The sequence below is a fragment of the Lepisosteus platostomus genome, chromosome 9 (genome assembly GCF_059453375.1).
Source record: "Lepisosteus platostomus isolate fLepPlt1 chromosome 9, fLepPlt1.hap1, whole genome shotgun sequence".
NCBI classification, from domain to species: Eukaryota; Metazoa; Chordata; class Actinopteri; order Semionotiformes; family Lepisosteidae; genus Lepisosteus; species Lepisosteus platostomus.
The window spans coordinates 359,215-378,695 of record NC_142619.1 but is presented as its reverse complement, the minus strand read 5'-3'; the positions used below and the strand labels follow the sequence as shown (position 1 = coordinate 378,695).

General features: G+C 51.7%; 2 protein-coding genes across 4 annotated transcripts; one reads left to right on the top strand and one right to left on the bottom strand.

The window, feature by feature from the left end:
- The first annotated feature begins 2,100 nt into the window (after nt 1-2,100).
- On the top strand, nt 2,101-10,144 carry rcn3 (reticulocalbin 3, EF-hand calcium binding domain). The gene is made up of 8 exons (XM_088646635.1): nt 2,101-2,208; nt 2,967-3,226; nt 3,895-4,088; nt 5,349-5,521; nt 7,432-7,492; nt 7,972-8,063; nt 8,700-8,807; nt 9,167-10,144. The coding sequence occupies exons 2-8, from the start codon at nt 2,970-2,972 to the stop codon at nt 9,272-9,274; spliced, it is 993 nt and encodes a 330-aa protein (XP_088502761.1). The 5' UTR covers nt 2,101-2,208; nt 2,967-2,969; the 3' UTR covers nt 9,275-10,144.
- Nucleotides 10,145-11,257: 1,113 nt separating this feature from the next.
- Nucleotides 11,258-19,345, bottom strand: nosip (nitric oxide synthase interacting protein). Of its 3 annotated transcripts, none has more exons than XM_088646632.1 (9): nt 19,046-19,345; nt 15,697-15,772; nt 15,371-15,476; nt 14,798-14,879; nt 14,165-14,312; nt 13,958-14,073; nt 13,617-13,804; nt 13,020-13,128; nt 11,258-12,122 (listed from the first exon to the last, which is right to left on the bottom strand). In XM_088646632.1, exons 1-9 carry the CDS (start codon nt 19,259-19,261, stop codon nt 12,051-12,053), a joined length of 1,113 nt encoding a protein of 370 aa, XP_088502758.1. In that variant the 5' UTR covers nt 19,262-19,345; the 3' UTR covers nt 11,258-12,050. The 3 variants fall into 3 exon arrangements, with proteins under 3 accessions (XP_088502758.1, XP_088502759.1, XP_088502760.1); XM_088646633.1 differs by having other exon boundaries at nt 19,163-19,338; XM_088646634.1 differs by lacking the exon at nt 19,046-19,345 and adding an exon at nt 18,175-18,319.
- Nucleotides 19,346-19,481: the final 136 nt, after the last annotated feature.

Here is a 19,481-nt window from a genome sequence, read left to right as displayed (position 1 = left end):
CACAGTGCAGCACAGCCCACAGTCCCTATACTGTTAGAATATACACAGTACAGCCCACAGTCCCTATACTGTTAGAATATACACAGTACAGCCCACAGTCCCTATACTGTTAGAATATACACAGTACAGCCCACAGTCCCTATACTGTTAGAATATACACAGCGCAGCCCACAGTCCCTATACTGTTAGAATATACACAGTGCAGCACAGCCCACAGTCCCTATACTGTTAGAATATACACAGTACAGCCCACAGTCCCTATACTGTTAGAATATACACAGTACAGCCCACAGTCCCTATACTGTTAGAATATACACAGTACAGCCCACAGTCCCTATACTGTTAGAATATACACAGTACAGCCCACAGTCCCTATACTGTTAGAATATACACAGTGCAGCACAGCCCACAGTCCCTATACTGTTAGAATATACACAGTACAGCCCACAGTCCCTATACTGTTAGAATATACACAGTACAGCCCACAGTCATACTGTTACTATACTATTAGAAATAGTAAGTAAGAAATAATAAGTGATATTATTATTATTATTATTAAATTGCTGCATACGGTACACTTGAACCTTTAATGGCTTACTGGAATGAATGGATTGAAAAGTGGTTGCAGTGTCCCCTCTAGTGGTGGAGTGCAGAAGTGCAAGCAGAGTAACACCAGTGTGTCGTGAATAAACAACACTCCCGCTTTTCAGACGAAGTTGCTCCAGAGCTGAAATTTACTTTCCTTTTCACACTGTGCTCTTCAGTAAGAATTAACTTCGACTTTGTGGGGCTGGGGAGACTAAAGAGACTCAGTTCCTCCAGCCTGTCAGTGTGGGACACTCCCTTCAGACTAAAGAGAATCAGTTCCCCCAGCCTGTCAGTGTGGGACACTCCCTTCAGACTAAAGAGACCCAGTTCCTCCAGCCCGTCAGTGTGGGACACTCCCTTCACATTAAAGAGACCCAGTTCCTCCAGCCTGTCAGTGTGGGACACTCCCTTCACACTAAAGAGACTCAGTTCCTCCAGCCTGTCAGTGTGGGACACTCCCTTCAGACTAAAGAGACCCAGTTCCTCCAGCCTGTCAGTGTGGGACACTCCCTTCACACTAAAGAGACCCAGTTCCTCCAGCCTGTCAGTGTGGGACACTCCCTTCAGACTGAAGAGACCCAGTTCCTCCAGCCTGTCAGTGTGGGACACTCCCTTCACACTGAAGAGACCCAGTTCCTCCAGCCTGTCAGTGTGGGACACTCCCTTCAGACTGAAGAGACCCAGTTCCTCCAGCCTGTCAGTGTGGGACACTCCCTTCAGACTGAAGAGACCCAGTTCCTCCAGCCTGTCAGTGTGGGACACTCCTTTCAGACTGAAGAGACCCAGTTCCTCCAGCCTGTTAGTGTGGGACACTCCCTTCAGACTAAAGAGACTCAGTTCCTTCACTCTGTCAGTGTGATACTGGAATGTATCTGGTTGCTCTTCTCTTTACCAATTACAGAGCAAACTTTAAAATCTACACTGTTCGCTCTACAGCCTAACATTTGTTTGTCTTTCTCGTTGTTTCCCTTAGCTTCCATACTGCAAATGATATATCAGGCTGATATTTTCCCACTTTATCATTCAAACTGTGTGCAGCGCTCTGCTATTTTCTGTATTAACGGTCCTGTTTGTCCAGAGCTGTGTTTTGCCCGCGCTTCTGAGTTCCTCTTGAGAAGCGGTTCAGGCGTAGTGTTGGCATCTTCTAGGTTGGAATTCATGACAGCAGCGACGTCGGCCTGTTCCTGTTAAACATGTCTGAAACAGACACCTTAAGCCCGACTCTCAACACGACTGCAGTTGCAAAGCACACCGGCCCTCACCCGACATCCACTCCCGCCACCGTCCCCTGTACCCCATCTCGCCAGTAGCCCCAATAACCCCTCCTCCCAGCCCCCCCCTGACGGTAGCGATGTGTGCGCGCCTCCACGACGCCCGCAAGCTCCGCGCGCGTCCCCGTGTCAACGTGGCGCTTCGATGCCAATCACGGCCACACTCCCGGCCTCTGCCCCTCCTCCTCCATTCCGATTGGTCGCAGTTCCCTTGAGACGCCCCCGATTGGTCCGATCCGCCGACTTGGCCACACCCCTCCTCCCCAGTTAAAGTGCTGGAGGAGTCGCTGAAGGTTTGGAAGCGCAGCCAGGTTGCAGAGAGAACCGACAGCGGGGTCAGATCTTAGCGGTGAGTTTCTGTTGATCTGTAGAAAAATAGTCGTGGAGGCGAAATCGGTTTTATCGCACCACGTTACTAAAAGAAACCGGGAGATCAGCGCCTGGAGACGGGGGCTGATCGGAGCCGCAGCATCAGTACGAAAAGATGAGGAGAACTTAGCGGTGATGATTAGTTAGGACTCTGGACCAGGACCCGGAGTGAAACCCGGTTCCGACAGCAGGAAGGCGACCCCGCGGCCGAGGGTGGCCCAGACGGTTCTCTCGAAGTCATCTGCAACAAGAGAAATGCCAAGCAGTGTCGAAGATATTGCAGAAAGAATGAGATAGGAAAGTCCCTGAAAACTGGTTTTAATTACTTATTTGCCTTTGATATCGTTAGCTGGACTCAGACAGGAGAGAGAGGGGGGGATACTGGACTCAGACTGGGAGAGAGAGGGATACTGGACTCAGACTGGGAGAGAGAGGGATACTGGACTCAGACTGCGGAGAGAGGAAGGGGGGGGGTACTGGACTCGGACTGCCGAGAGAGAGGGGTAGTGGACTCAGACTGGGGAATGAGGGGGATACTGGACTCAGACTGGGGAGAGAGAGTTGGATACTGGACTCAGACTGGAGAGAGAGGGGGGACATTGTCTTTGGATGGTAATGGAGAGACAGGAATAATTTGAATGCAGTCATGTACTTGATTAGCATGTGGTTTGCTGTAAATGTGAAGGTGGGATCTTTGGGTACTGTCCTTTCTTACCCCAACACGTTCACTGTTCTCAGAGCATGACATCACCAATGGCATCACTACGGGTCCTGAGGCGGTTGCTGTGTGTGACGGTGATCATTGCCACGGTGACGGCTCTGGTTGTTGCCAAGCCGACGCAGGAGAAGAAGGACAGAGTCCACCATGCCAAAGACCTGAGCGAGCACCCCCACGATGATGCTCACGGATACGAGTACGACCACGAGGCGTTCCTGGGAAAAGAGGAGGCCAAGACCTTCGACCAGCTGACCCCAGAGGAGAGCAGAGCGAGACTGGGGTACTGCCTCCTGTACTCACTGTATTACTCCCAGTCTGCAGTAGTGTTGTCGATACTCGCTGTATTACTGCCAGACCAAGACACTGGTGTCTATACTCACTCTATTACTCTCAGTCTAGAGTACTGCTGTCTATACTCACTCTATTACTGCTAGACTGGAGTACTTCTGTCTACACTCACTCTATCACTCTCAGTCTAGAGTACTTCTGTCTACACTCACTCTATCACTCTCAGTCTAGAGTACTTCTGTCTACACTCACTCTATCACTCTCAGTCTAGAGTACTTCTGTCTACACTCACTCTATCACTCTCAGTCTAGAGTACTTCTGTCTACACTCACTCTATTACTCTCAGTCTAGAGTACTGCTGTCTATACTCACTCTATTACTCTCAGTCTAGAGTACTGCTGTCTATACTCACTCTATTACTCTCAGTCTAGAGTACTGCTGTCTATACTCACTCTATTACTGCTAGACTGGAGTCCTTCTGTCTATACTCACTCTATCACTCTCAGTCTAGAGTACTTCTGTCTATACTCACTGTATTAGTGCTAGACTGGAGTACGTCTGTCTATACTCACTGTATTGCTCCCAGACCGTGGTAATGCCATCTACAGCTCACGTCAGAAAGGCGTGTTGTGGAATGAGCCCTGCCCCTCCCCTGTGCAGGAAGATCGTGGACCGCATCGACGGCGACAAGGACGGCTTCATCACCCACGTCGAGCTGCACAGCTGGATCAGGCACCGGCAGCAGCGCTACATCGACGAGAACGTCATGAAGCACTGGAAAGAGTACGACCTCAACAGGGACGACTACATCTCCTGGGATGAGTACAAGAACACCACCTACGGGTACTACCTGGGTAAGAGAGGGGGAGGGGCTGGGGGCGGGGAGACAGGGGGCGGGGAGGGGCTGGGGGAGGAGAGATAGGGGCCGGGGAGGGGCTGGGGGCAGGGAGACAGGGGCTGGGGAGAGACAGGGGCTGGGGGCGGGGAGACAGGGGCCGGGGAGGGGCTGGGGGCGGGGAGACAGGGGCCGGGGAGGGGCTGGGGGCGGGGAGACAGGGGCCGGGGAGGGGCTGGGGGCAGGGAGACAGGGGCTGGGGAGGGGCTGGGGGCAGGGAGACAGGGGCTGGGGGAGGAGAGACAGGGGCTGGGGAGGGGCCGGGGGCAGGGAGACAGGGGCTGGGGGAGGAGAGACAGGGGCCGGGGAGGGGCTGGGGGCAGGGAGACAGGGGCCGGGGAGGGGCTGGGGGCAGGGAGACAGGGGCTGGGGGAGGAGAGACAGGGGCTGGGGGCAGGGAGACAGGGGCTGGGGAGGGGCCGGGGGTGGGGAGAGACAGGGGTTGGGGAGGGGCCGGGGGAGGAGAGACAGGGGCTGGGGAGGGGCCGGGGGAGGAGAGACAGGGGCTGGGGGAGGAGAGACAGGGGCCCGGGAGGGGCCGGGGGTGGAGAGACAGGGGCCGGGGGAGGGGCTGGGGGAGGAGAGACAGGGGCTGGGGGAGGGGCTGGGGGCAGGGAGAGGAGGGGCTGGGGCAGGGAGTTAGGGAGAATTCGGGCAGGAGGGCAGGGAGTTAGGGAGAATTAGGGCAGGAGGGCAGGGAGTTAGGGAGAATTAGGGCAGGAGGGTGGTCCTGGAGTGGGGCTGGGGCAGGGACGCAGGCAGGGAGGGGGGGAGGGTGGGGAGATGTGGGAAGGGGGGTGGTGGGCGGGGAGTTAGGGGAAGGGGTTGGGGATGAAGTTGCAGAAGGAGAGGCTGAGGGCAGAGACTTGAGGCAGGGTAGGGGAGTTGGGGTAGAGAGAAGGGAGTAGATGAGGGTGTCTGAGCATTTCCTGCAGGTATGGTGTGAACCTGTGTCCTGAGCGTCCACTCTTGAGTTCTTGTGATGTCAGTAAAGAGGCGTATCGCTGTTGATGCACACTTACTGGTCACGTGACCCTGGATGCACGATCACTGGTCATGTGACGCTTGACACCCGCTTGCAGGTCCTATGACCCCCTGACACAGTCTCTCTGATCATGTGACCTCTGAGACACTCCCACGGGCCATGTGGAGCCTGTCAGCGGTGGTAGTGCTGTGCTCTGTGTGGTTCTGGTGCATCACAATGCATCTTGTGTCTCAGATGAGGAGTTTGATGATGTTGAAGACAAGACCAGTTACAAGGCCATGCTGACGCGGGACGAGAGGCGCTTTAAGAAGGCCAACCAGGATGGAAACCTCATCGCTACCAAGGAGGAGTTCACAGCCTTCCTGCATCCTGAGGAGTTTGACTACATGAAGGAAGTTGTGGTTCAGGTACAGGAACAGACACACTGACTGGACACTCCAGTACATCAACACTGCACTGAGAGAGAGAGGGGTCAATACACACACACTGACTGGACACTCCAGTACATGAACACTGCACTGAGAGAGAGGGGGGTTAATACACACACACTGACTGGGCACTCCAGTACATTAACACTGCACTGAGAGAGAGAGGGGTCAATACACACACACTGACTGGACACTCCAGTACATGAACACTGCACTGAGAGAGAGGGGTTAATACAGACACACTGACTGGACACTCCAGTACATGAACACTGCACTGAGAGAGAGAGGGGTTAATACACACACTGACTGGACACTCCAGTACATGAACACTGCACTGAGAGAGAGAGAGGGGTTAATACACACACACTGACTGGACACTCCAGTACATCAACACTGCACTGAGAGAGAGAGGGGTCAATACACACACACTGACTGGACACTCCAGTACATTAACACTGCACTGAGAGAGAGAGGGGTTAATACAGACACACTGACTGGACACTCCAGTACATCAACACTGCACTGAGAGAGAGAGGGGTCAATACACACACACTGACTGGACACTCCAGTACATTAACACTGCACTGAGAGAGAGAGGGGTTCATACAGACACACTGACTGGACACTCCAGTACATGAACACTGCACTGAGAGAGAGAGGGGTTAATACACACACACTGACTGGACACTCCAGTACATTAACACTGCACTGAGAGAGAGAGGGGTTCATACACACACACTGACTGGACACTCCAGTACATCAACACTGCACTGAGAGAGAGAGGGGTCAATACACACACACTGACTGGACACTCCAGTACATGAACACTGCACTGAGAGAGAGAGGGGGGTTAATACACACACACTGACTGGACACTCCAGTACATTAACACTGCACTGAGAGAGAGAGGGGTTCATACAGACACACTGACTGGACACTCCAGTACATGAACACTGCACTGAGAGAGAGAGGGGGGTTAATACACACACACTGACTGGACACTCCAGTACATTAACACTGCACTGAGAGAGAGAGGGGTTCATACACACACACTGACTGGACACTCCAGTACATGAACACTGCACTGAGAGAGAGAGGGGTTCATACACACACACTGACTGGGCACTCCAGGACATGAACACTGCACTGAGAGAGAGAGGGGTTCATACACACACACTGACTGGACACTCCAGTACATGAACACTGCACTGAGAGAGAGGGGTTAATACAGACACACTGACTGGACACTCCAGTACATGAACACTGCACTGAGAGAGAGAGGGGTTCATACACACACACTGACTGGACACTCCAGTACATGAACACTGCACTGAGAGAGAGAGGGGTTCATACAGACACACTGACTGGACACTCCAGTACATCAACACTGCACTGAGAGAGAGAGGGGTCAATACACACACACTGACTGGACACTCCAGTACATGAACACTGCACTGAGAGAGAGAGGGGTTCATACACACACACTGACTGGGCACTCCAGGACATGAACACTGCACTGAGAGAGAGAGGGGTTCATACACACACACTGACTGGACACTCCAGTACATGAACACTGCACTGAGAGAGAGGGGTTAATACAGACACACTGACTGGACACTCCAGTACATGAACACTGCACTGAGAGAGAGAGGGGTTCATACACACACACTGACTGGACACTCCAGTACATGAACACTGCACTGAGAGAGAGAGGGGTTCATACACACACACTGACTGGGCACTCCAGGACATGAACACTGCACTGAGAGAGAGAGGGGTTCATACACACACACTGACTGGGCACTCCAGGACATTAACTCATGAATCTGGACCCATTTAGACAAGAACTGGGTCAGTACAGTCTCTGATGTCACTTTCTTTCAATGTAGGAAACTGTGGAGGACATTGATAAGAATGGAGACGGCCTGATTAACGTGAATGAGTACATAGGTAAGATACAGTGGATAGATGAGACTTTATTGATCCCCAAGGGAAACTGAGGTGTTACAGCAGCCCAGCCCAAGACCAGCAAAAACAGACATGAAAGCCTCAGACAGATCTGTTATTAACATACAGGCTGCCAGTAGTTAAACTACAAGACCTGGTTTAATCCCCCATCTCTGCCACTAGCACAACATGTCTGCCTTAATGAAAGAGTGACCTTGAATTCTGTCCTTTGAAATGTCAGAAGGAGCTCTTTGCAGCAACTATTGATGTTGCAGAGCATTTGATTTATTCAAATTAGTTGATTGAGTGACTCAAAAGAAGCTTTTGATTAAACTCTGCTGGGTTTTGAATCGGAGGAGAGCTGACACAAAGGCTCGGGTTTACTTCTACTGATCCTCACATGGGCCATGTGTGTCTCTGTGACCCCGCCCCCTGTCTGCGACTGGTGCAGGGCTTTCTCTGACCCCTCCCCTCTCTTTCAGGCGACATGTTCACTCCTGATGAGGGGGAGGCGGAGCCTGACTGGGTGCAGAAGGAGCGGCAGCAGTTCAGTGATTTCAGAGACTTGAACAAGGTCAGTGATCACAGAGCCACAGGCGAGAGAGGGGTAGGATTTAATAGAGTTAGTGTTTATGGTTGGGGCTTGGGTGGGTGTATTGGGTTGGGGTTGATGGGTAGGATTAAGGTTAGTGTCCAGGGTTGGTGTGTAGATTTAGGGGTTGGGTTAGTGCGTAGGGTTAAAGTTAAGGTTAGGGTGAGATTAGGGTTAGTGTGTAGAGCTAGGGTTAGGGCTAGGATTTAGGCTAAGGGTTGGAGATAGGGCTAGGATTACTGTGCAGGATTTGGGTTAGCGGTTAGGGTTGGAGTTGGTGTGTAGGGTTACGGATTAGCGCACAGGGACAGGAGATGGGTTGGTGTGTAGGTGTAGGGTTAGTGTGTAGGTTTAGAATTAAGATTGTACATCCTGTAGGTTAGTGGTTAAGGAGCCACAGACAAAAATGGAATAAGGGTTAGGGGTTGTGTTGTAGGTATACTGTAGTGTAGTTTTATTGTACCGGATGGAGGTGCACTGTTGTGTACTTGTGGATAATTTGTGGGTACATGTTGTGCAGTGTGTAGTTACATGGCTCTGTATTTTTGTTGTACATTGTATACGTATACTGTAGTGTAGTCGTGTTGTACAGTGTGTTGTGTATTGTATGTTGTGCAGGACGGGTCTCTGGACACCAGTGAAGTGGCTCACTGGATCCTGCCAGGAGAAGTGGACCACGCTGACACCGAAGCCAAACACCTCATCTATGAGACGGATAAAGACAAGGTACCACCTGCCTGTCTCTCATTGTGTCAACAAAACCCACTCCTGCTGGACAGACAAGACACCTGTCTGTCTCCATCTGTCCCCGTGTCCACAGACAGGACTGACCCAATGGACCTGTCTGTCTCCATCTGTCCCCGTGTCCACAGACAGGACTGACCCAATGGACCTGTCTGTCTCCATCTGTCCCCGTGTCCACAGACAGGACTGACCCAATAGACCCGTCTGTCTCCATCAGGCTATTCTTTTATTTAACTCATCTGCTAGACAGGTCCCAGCTTAATAATGGAGAAATCCCCTCCTTCATCGGTGTCGACTGGTTTTGTCTAACAGCTGTGCTCTCTGCTGCGTTTGCTTTGCAGGACGAAAAGCTCACTAAGGGGGAGATCCTGGCCAATTGGAACATGTTTGTGGGGAGCCAGGCGACCAACTACGGCGAGGACCTCACCAAGAAGCACGATGAGCTCTAAACATGTCATTGCTGGTGGCAGCACCTCACGATGATGTCACCGCAGAGGGGAACGGGGCCTAACTGTGGGTGGTGGGGTTAGGGGTGTGGGCAGGAAAAGGTAAAAATATTTGACCTTTTCTGGTCTAGATTTTATTTATATTTTCAGTGTACATGCAAACCCACTGTTTACATTTTTATTACTTTTAAACGAACAGCCTTAAGGAATGGCAGGCTGCCTGTCTGCCTCCCCGACAGCATTGCTAAAGAGAGCGTGTCGGTGGGCGCGCTGCTGTAGACACACGGGTCTACACGCCAGGACAGGTGTGCACCGGGGGGGTGCTCAGCTGGGGAGCTCAGACTGTTACTGTGATTGAAGCTCTTGTCTGGCCCCAGTCAAAAATCTGCCAGCCTCCTTCTGCGTCCAGTTAAAAATAATTTACTAAATTGGAAAAATGTCCCCGCTGCTCATTGCCACCAGCTGCGGCCGAGCACCGGCAGGGGCGAAAACAGCTCCTCGCAACTCAAACTCCTGTGTGTCCGTGCGTTGGCAGGCGCCAGCGCCGCCCCCTGCCTGCAGGGCGGGTGTCCAGTGCTGTCGTCCCTCAGTGAGAAACTGTCCCCTTACAGCTTCCTTCCAGCTGCAGGGGCCGGGCTGAGTAACCCAGTGATCTCACGGTCTGCCACTGGGCATCACAGATCTATTTATGTGCATCACATAAACCAGCTCATAACTGTGCTTCAGCTACACGGAGACCACACTCCCTCAGTAAGGCAGGTCCGAATAAAGTGGCCGCACACACAGCGAGATCAACTGCCAGTTTACTGCAGTTTCTGTGCTCTGTACACCAGATACTGTGGTTTTCAACTAATAAAGTTTTTTTAAAAAAAACATCTGCATTCCTGTGGTGTCGTCCATCTGATCAACACACGGAGGACTGAGGTTTATCAGAAAGGTGAGCGTCACTATAGCCGCGCCCCCACAGGCTCAGCCCAGGGTTAAAGGTCATCTCCTCACCGCTGTGATGCACTGGCTAGGTGCTCACCTTCCTCGGACACACTGGGAGCCTAACAAGGCAGACAGGACTCCCCACACAGAGGATCACGTGTGCTCCAGTCAGCCACAGGAGGCGCTGCTGAGCCAACAGGGTACCCAGCTAACCCCTGTCCCTTCAAGTAGCAGTCACAGCGGCCCAACGGCAGCCCAGGCTGAGGTCTAACTACAAAACCCATTCTAACAAAGGCCACTGTGATTGGATGTACTGTATTGTCAGTCAGTGTGTCTGTATGAACCCCCCCCTCTCTCTCTCAGTGCAGTGTTCATGTACTGGAGTGTCCAGTCAGTGTGTCTGTATTAACCCCTCTCTCTCTCAGTGCAGTGTTCATGTACTGGAGTGTCCAGTCAGTGTGTCTGTATTAACCCCTCTCTCTCTCAGTGCAGTGTTCATGTACTGGAGTGTCCAGTCAGTGTGTCTGTATTAACCACTCTCTCTCTCAGTGCAGTGTTCATGTACTGGAGTGTCCAGTCAGTGTGTGTGTATGAACCCCTCTCTCTCAGTGCAGTGTTCATGTACTGGAGTGTCCAGTCAGTGTGTCTGTATGAACCCCTCTCTCTCTCAGTGCAGTGTTCATGTACTGGAGTGTCCAGTCAGTGTGTGTGTATGAACCCCTCTCTCTCTCAGTGCAGTGTTCATGTACTGGAGTGTCCAGTCAGTGTGTGTGTATGAACCCCTCTCTCTCTCAGTGCAGTGTTAATGTACTGGAGTGTCCAGTCAGTGTGTCTGTATTAACCCCCCTCTCTCTCAGTGCAGTGTTCATGTACTGGAGTGTCCAGTCAGGGTGTGTGTGTATTAACCCCTCTCAGTGCTGTGTTAATGTACTGGAGTGCATTACAGACCGCAATAAAATCCAGACAAATCAGCTTATATTTCACTTCACAAATGTATCGCTACTACCATTCTACTAAGTCTGTTTCAGCCCAGAGTCAAACAAAACCGTAAAGAAGTGTTACTTAAAACTGTTTATTTTTCCCCGCTTTGAACACAAAGAAGTTCAAAAATACAATTTTGTCAACAAAGCTTCTCACATCCAGACCCACCTTGGTGAGAGAGAGAAAGAGGAGAGATGAGATTTCATTTCAGGGAGAGGAAGTGGATTATTGACCCTCGAAACCCTAACTTTTGTCTGTTTACAACGGACTGGGGTCTCAGGGACTGAAGTGAGCCAGTTACTGTCCTCACACTGACCTTTAACCCCTGACTGAAGACCCCCAGAGCCCCTGGGTTTGTACAATCTCCAGGGTGTCTCGGACTCCACAGCGGAGTCACACTGTAGCTCTGATCTGCTGACCTTCAGCGCAGCCTGGTTTCACATCACTGAGACCAAAACACAACACACTGCTGTCTGGGAAGCCAGCGGGAGAGACCTGCAGTCATCTCAGTGCTGGGCCCACGAGGAGCAGGACAACTGGAATGAGATGGGCAGGCTGGGACAGCGAGGGCCCGCTCAGACAACACACGGGCCCCCTCCTGTCTCATCATTACTAACCCTTTAGTTCTGGAGAGAGGAGGGAGGCATTTTTAAACTAACAATCACTCAAGAGTCCACGTTGGTGTTCTGGGTTAGAGCTATAGCAGTTTTTACAAAGAGCATGGAAGCTGTATGTCGCTAACTGAACAAAACATCGTTGCACTGTACGAGAGATGAAGAGCTGAAAGTCTCCCGGACTCAGGGGCAGGTGAGATCCCACGGCCTCTCCCTCCGAGGAACAGTTCCCCCTGCTGGCCAGAGCCGGGAGCTCACACCTGCATGACCGGCCGAGACTCCTTTGCCTGCAGGGCGACCCCCGAGGCAGAAAACCCCGTCCCGCCCTGGAGAGAGGAGGACATTGGTCACCGTCTGCCACTGGTGTAGCCGTGGGGAGAGAGGAAGGGGAATGAAAGAGACGGTGGAAATGGGGAATGATAGGAATCCGGGAGAGGAATCCCAGAGGAATGCAGAAGGCAGAAATCCGTACAGGAGAGATTCAGAGAGACATTAGTCAATCACAGAGAGAGCTGGGGGAGTGAGGAGGTGAACCTCACTGAAAAAGATAAGTGTTGGGCTTCTTTGAATCCCTTGAAAGAACACAAACAAAGGTCAGTGTGATCCTGTGCAGGAGGGGTGAATCAGGGAGCTGTGGGCTGGGACAGATCCCTGATCCTCTCTGCTCTGACGTGATCCCTGACACAGAGGGAGGTCAGTGTGATCCTGTGCAGGAGGGGTGAATCAGGGAGCTGTGGGCTGGGACAGATCCCTGATCCTCTCTGCTCTGATATGATCCCTGAAGCAGCCAGACTTCTTCCTGCTTCATGTGTCTTACTAACAGGGAAAAGGGCAAGAAATGCAGTAGGTGAATCTGCAGGATAAACATTGCCCTCCGAGTGATCCTGAGGTGGCCAGAGCTTGCTGTTGATGGTAGCACTATCATTACCATGCAATGGGCATCCGAGCTCAACCGGGGGTCTCGCTACTAACAGGAACAAACAAACGACAGTTTTTCCATTACAGACTGCCACCTGAGCAGTGACTGGCTTTCTGTCCCTCAGCTCAGGAGAGGACACAAGGCAAGCTGGTCCGTCAGGGTCAGTGTCACTAACTGGTCAATCGGGGCACTGGAGTGATGCTGGCTTGAAGCCAGGAATGACTTTTTGCTGGCAGGGTGACGGTCTAGAATGACTCAAGAGTGAATGAAACCCACAAAGACAAACACTATTTCTTAGTCTCACCCTCTGCAGCACAATGATGTCTTTTTCCGTCAGCTTAGCTCCACTCACTGGGTCAGTCATGTCCTTCCGAATCAGCTTTTCCACACACTCCACTGTCACCACAGCGCCCCTGAGAGAGAATGGTTAATACAAACACAGTGACTGGACACTCCAGTACATGAACACTGCACTGAGAGAGAGAGGGGTTAATACACACACTGACTGGACACTCCAGTACATGAACACTGCACTGAGAGAGAGAGGGGTTAATACACACACACTGACTGGACACTCCAGTACACTAACACTGCACTGAGAGAGAGAGGGGTTCATACAGACACACTGACTGGACACTCCAGTACATCAGAACTGACAGAGTAAAACTTCCAAGGCTGAGTGAAAAACAGTCTTGACAAAATTGAACGCACAACTCAGATAAGAGAGATTTGACAAAAACAGATGTAATAAGACGAGGTGTTCTAACTCTCGGCAACATGCCCATAGACCACACATCCAGCAACACACAGCAGCTTTGCCCAGGCGAACACTCCGAGGGCCGTAGCCAGAGGCGGCTGAACATGCGACACGGGTTCGAGGGCCCAGGCAGAGGTCACTTACGAAGGGCGCAGCACAGCGCACGGCACAGAGTTGCCCAGCGTATCATGGGTCACAGCGCACACGTAGCGATCCTGACGGGTCAGCAGGGCCACACGGTCTAGGGCCGGGTCCAGAGGAGTGAACCGGACCGACACCAGGTCGCTGAGCTTCAGGGGGCGGCCGGACATCGGGCACAGCACGGTTTTCACCTGAGAGAGAGATCGAGACGTTGTCAGTCAGCACAGTCCGAGAGATTTATCCATTTCCACCTGCAATCCAAAGACGGGCTCAGAACCAGAGACACCGAGCAGGGAGACAGAGATGGATACGACAGAGAGAGATCAGAGAGTCGGGTTTCTTACTGGTTTCTTCAGAGTGGTGGGTTTGGCTTCAGGGGTGAGACAGGGAATCCAGAAACTGGGCAGAGCAGAGGAACTGGTTGCTGCGTTACTGGCCGAGTTACTGGAACTGGACTGGCCTGTGGAGAAGGGGAGAGGAGACAAGAGTACACACACAGGAAGAGCACCACACATACAACCATCTACAATAAACATACAGACACAGCGCACCTGCACTCTGACCAGAGCTGAAGGGGTTCAGAGGTTTGCTAACAATGCTGCCTTCTTTCTGAAGGAAGGACTTGACTTTGGAGTCTTCAGAAGCCCGAGAAAGAAGTTTCTCCTCACTGGCCTGAGCACGTTTCTGTTTCTCATAAGCCTAAAAGAGAGAAAGAAGGGTTCATACACATACTGGGGTTAAAGCACCCCTGTTCTGGGTCACATTGCACCCCTACAGTCCAGAGATCGCCGCTCTAGTCTGGGTCACACTGTAACCCTACAGTCCAGAGATCACCGGTCCAGTCTGGGTCACACTGTACCCCTACAGTCCAGAGATCGCCGGTCCAGTCTGGGTCACACTGTACCCCCACAGTCCAGAGATCACCGGTCCAGTCTGGGTCACACTGTACCCCTACAGTCCAGAGATCACCGGTCCAGTCTGGGTCACACTGTACCCCCACAGTCCAGAGATCGCCGGTCCAGTCTGGGTCACACTGTACCCCCACAGTCCAGAGATCACTGTCCAGTCTGGGTCACACTGTACCCCTCCAGTCCAGAGATCACTGCATCCAGCCCCAGCTGCTGGGGTACCATGGAGGACATAACTGGCATTGGGAATTAAAAAAATCCATTGATCTTGACCACCTTCATCTTCTTGGCGATCTCAGTCTTCTGGTGCAGGATATACTCCAGTATGGCCTCCCTCTCGTACAGATACCCATCTGGCCTGCAGGACATGCAGAGGCAGGTAAAACAGGAGCAAACAGCAGCCCTCAGTCAGTTCCTCCATCTTTCTGAGATTCCAGGATTGCACAATTTACTTCCTCCTGGACAATGTTCTGTCTCTTGCAAGAAAAATGAACTTTTTTCCCCAACTGCTTCCAGCTGCTCCCGCCAGATGTTGTTATAGGACCATATGCAGACGCTTGGCTGAGCTTTAACACGGGCAGGGGTTCAAACTGCAAGACAGCAGCAATCTAATGCTGTATTTTTTTATTTAAATTAAATGATTAGTCTTTTTAATGCTAATTAATGCTACTTTTATCTAAAACACTTTTCTCTCATAGAACATGGAGTATTTTACAACAGATGCCTTTTGGGCATCTGATTATTCAACCTGTTGTGGACCCACAGCAGACCAGACTGCTCTGTAGTGGGGGTGTGACTGTCAGTCCCTGGTGTGTCCTCAGCGTGTTAAAGGCGTGTACGTGTACATACGTGACCACAGGATCCCGACAAGGCTGGAGCGACAGGCAGCAGCAGTCAAAATCTTTTATAGCATCTTTGCCCAGGCGAACGCTCTGAGTGCCGTAGCCAGAGGCGGCTGAAGAGACAGAGAAGATGTTTCAGTGACACCGGTTGGGCTCAAGGAAAGCCAACACAGGGTGCAGACAGAGCAGTGACAGTTCTGTCCAGTGTAACAGTATTCCTGACACACACACTCATTACTACATACAGACCTTACTCCCTGCCCTCTGACCCCTTACCCCTGACTCCCACGCCCTGCCCAGCCCCTGACCTCTGACCCCTGCCCAGGCTCTCACCTGTGTCTTTCTTCTTCTCATGGTAGGTGTACACAGCTCCTGCTGTGCAGTTCTTCCCGTGACGGGTCATCGTGACCTGAGGCCCGGAGAAGAGAGAGCCGTCATAACGTAACATTCTTCACCTACCCTCCGACCAGTGACACTAGAGCACAGACTGTCCCAGTCAACACTGCAGCGAGACACACACACACACCTGCCCTCCGACACAGTGACACTAGAGCACAGACTGTCCCAGTCAACACTGCAGCGAGACACACACACACACCTGCCCTCCGACACAGTGACACTAGAGCACAGACTGTCCCAGTCAACACTGCAGCGAGACACACACACACACACACCTGCCCTCTGACACAGTGACACTAGAGCACAGACTGTCCCAGTCAACACTGCAGCGAGACACACACACACACACACCTGCCCTCTGACACAGTGACACTAGAGCACAGACTGTCCCAGTCAACACTGCAGCGAGACACACACACACACACCTGCCCTCCGACACAGTGACACTAGAGCACAGACTGTCCCAGTCAACACTGCAGCGAGACACACACACACACACACACACCTGCCCTCTGACACAGTGACACTAGAGCACAGACTGTCCCAGTCAACACTGCAGCGAGACACACACACACACCTGCCCTCCGACACAGTGACACTAGAGCACAGACTGTCCCAGGCAACACTGGAGCGAGACACACAAACACCTGCCCTCCAACACAGTGACACTAGAGCACAGACTGTCCCAGTCAACACTGCAGCGAGACACACACACACACACACACCTGCCCTCCGACACAGTGACACTAGAGCACAGACTGTCCCAGTCAACACTGCAGCGAGACACACACACACACACACACACCTGCCCTCCGACACAGTGACACTAGAGCACAGACTGTCCCAGGCAACACTGGAGCGAGACACACACACACCTGCCCTCCGACACAGTGACACTAGAGCACAGACTGTCCCAGGCAACACTGCAGCGAGACACACACACACACACCTGCCCTCCGACACAGTGACACTAGAGCACAGACTGTCCCAGTCAACACTGCAGCGAGACACACACACACACACCTGCCCTCCGACACAGTGACACTAGAGCACAGACTGTCCCAGGCAACACTGGAGCGAGACACACACACATCTGCCCTCCGACACAGTGACACTAGAGCACAGACTGTCCCAGTCAACACTGGAGCGAGACACACACACACCTGCCCTCCAACACAGTGACACTAGAGCACAGACTGTCCCAGTCAACACTGCAGCGAGACACACACACACACACCTGCCCTCCGACACAGTGACACTAGAGCACAGACTGTCCCAGTCAACACTGCAGCGAGACACACACACACACACCTGCCCTCCGACACAGTGACACTAGAGCACAGACTGTCCCAGGCAACACTGCAGCGAGACACACACACACACACCTGCCCTCCGACACAGTGACACTAGAGCACAGACTGTCCCAGGCAACACTGGAGCGAGACACACACACACACACACCTGCCCTCCGACACAGTGACACTAGAGCACAGACTGTCCCAGTCAACACTGCAGCGAGACGCACACACACACACCTGCCCTCCGACACAGTGACACTAGAGCACAGACTGTCCCAGTCAACACTGCAGCGAGACACACACACACACCTGCCCTCCGACACAGTGACACTAGAGCACAGACTGTCCCAGTCAACACTGGAGCGAGACACACACACACCTGCCCTCTGACACAGTGACACTAGAGCACAGACTGTCCCAGTCAACACTGCAGCGAGACACACACACACACACCTGCCCTCTGACACAGTGACACTAAACATCAGACTGTCCCAGTCAACACTGCAGCGAGACACACACACACACCTGCCCTCTGACACAGTGACACTAGAGCACAGACTGTCCCAGTCAACACTGGAGCGAGACACACACACACCTGCCCTCCGACACAGTGACACTAGAGCACAGACTGTCCCAGTCAACACTGCAGTTAGACACACAAACACACACACCTGCCCTCTGACACAGTGACACTAAACATCAGACTGTCCCAGTAAAACCAGTCAACACTGCAGAGACACACACACACACACACACACACACACACACACACCTGCCCTGACACAATGACACTAAAGCACAGATTGCCCCAGTAAAACCCCTCAACACTGCAGAGACACACGCACTTGCCGTGTGACCTCAGTAAAAACAGTTATACAGAAAAGCCCAAGGAACCGGTCGGACAGGTCAGCAACACAACCGAGCGACATGAACGCCGAGCAGCGCTGCAGCGCGTCCCGGTTCCCATCTCCTGAGAGACCCTGCCCGGATAGCCGCACACACCCTCATCCCCAACACACAGACCGCCTGGAGCTGCTCTGGCTCAGGCACTGAACACAGAAAGCGGCTCATTCCAGTATCCGGCTTATATACATCAACACAAAATCATATCAACCTCTTATTGTCTGTAAACACCGTCTTGCCGGAACTGGTGCAGCACCGGATCTGCTCCGCGCTCAGGTGCAACTGCGGACGCGCGGACTAAGGTTCCGCCTCCACTACAACCGCAACTAATAACCACCCAACGCTCCTGACACACACCTCTGTGCAACCGCCTGCTTTTACAACTGTACCCCTCCCAGCTGCAGCAGACCACAGACGCCTAAGAGATAAATATGGAATCAGAATGATAATACTATAATCCCTTAGTACATTAATATGTGCTTTCCAAGAAACTCGAAGCACTCGTCATGCTCCGAGCTTCAGCCGTAAGGGAACCGAGAATCGGAGCGCCGGGTGTTTTAGCCCAAGGCTTTTATATTTATTAATGGGGTAATTAATCGGCAGCTCCTCGCACTGATAAAATCGTGACACTCGCAATGAAAGAGAAGCAGGAGCCGCGTTAATTATTTCCGATATGAAACGTGAAACCATTGCATCGCCTAAAAGCGGTTCGTGTCCATTAATACAAATGAACATCTTTTTGTGAGATTATTGAATTATTACCTATATAATAAAACCAGACAGTTATCAATTAAACTTTTCCGATTTCACGGTGAATGATAAAAAAATTCTTTGTTTTTGATAAATTACTATTCGCATATCCTCTATTTTTTGTATGAATAAACTATTGTAATCTATCTTTTAAAATATTATTTGTATTATATATTTTAATTTTATTTGAATATATAATTGCAGTCAAATGTTTTGTTATTTAAAAAAAATAAAACACTTAAATCTGTTCAGAAACAACTGGCATGATTTAAAAATTAATATACTCACGACTATATTTGTCTTATATAATGAAATCGTATTTTATAGCATACCTGTACATTTTTAGGATTAAAAAAAAAACACAGCCAGTCTTTTCCTATAAAATACGGCTGGGGGATTTCACAAACTGAAAATTCGCGAAACAGTAAAAAGAAGAAACAGTAACACACATCCTCGCTTGAGCTTCGCAGTTTTATGTCGACTGTGGAAACGGAGGTGAATTTACAGAAACCGTCCGCAAGGCGGCGGCAGCGAGGCGCAGTCCTCATGAGCGAGCTGAAGAAAACGATCCGAGACCCTGACCTGGCAGAAGCGTGTAGAACACGGAGAGTGTGTGAGGGTGTGTGTGTGTGTGTGTGTGTGTGTGTGAGAGTGTGGCAGTGTGTGAGAGTGTGGCAGTGGGTGTGTGTGTGTGAGAGTGTGTGTGTGTGTGAGCGTGTGTGTGAGAGTGTGGCAGTGGGTGTGTGTGTGTGTGAGAGAGAGTGTGGC

Coding starts and splice junctions, on each gene's coding strand:
- rcn3 (XM_088646635.1), top strand. CDS start 2,970: ATGACATCACCAATGGCATCACTACGGGTCCTGAGGCGGTTGCTGTGT. Junction 7,493..7,971: donor TAACGTGAATGAGTACATAG/GTAAGATACAGT, acceptor CCTCTCTTTCAG/GCGACATGTTCACTCCTGAT. Junction 8,064..8,699: donor ATTTCAGAGACTTGAACAAG/GTCAGTGATCAC, acceptor TATGTTGTGCAG/GACGGGTCTCTGGACACCAG.
- nosip (XM_088646632.1), bottom strand. CDS start 19,261: ATGAGGACTGCGCCTCGCTGCCGCCGCCTTGCGGACGGTTTCTGTAAA. Junction 15,477..15,696: donor TGAGAAGAAGAAAGACACAG/GTGAGAGCCTGG, acceptor CTGTCTCTTCAG/CCGCCTCTGGCTACGGCACT. Junction 13,805..13,957: donor CCACCACTCTGAAGAAACCA/GTAAGAAACCCG, acceptor TCTCTCTCTCAG/GTGAAAACCGTGCTGTGCCC.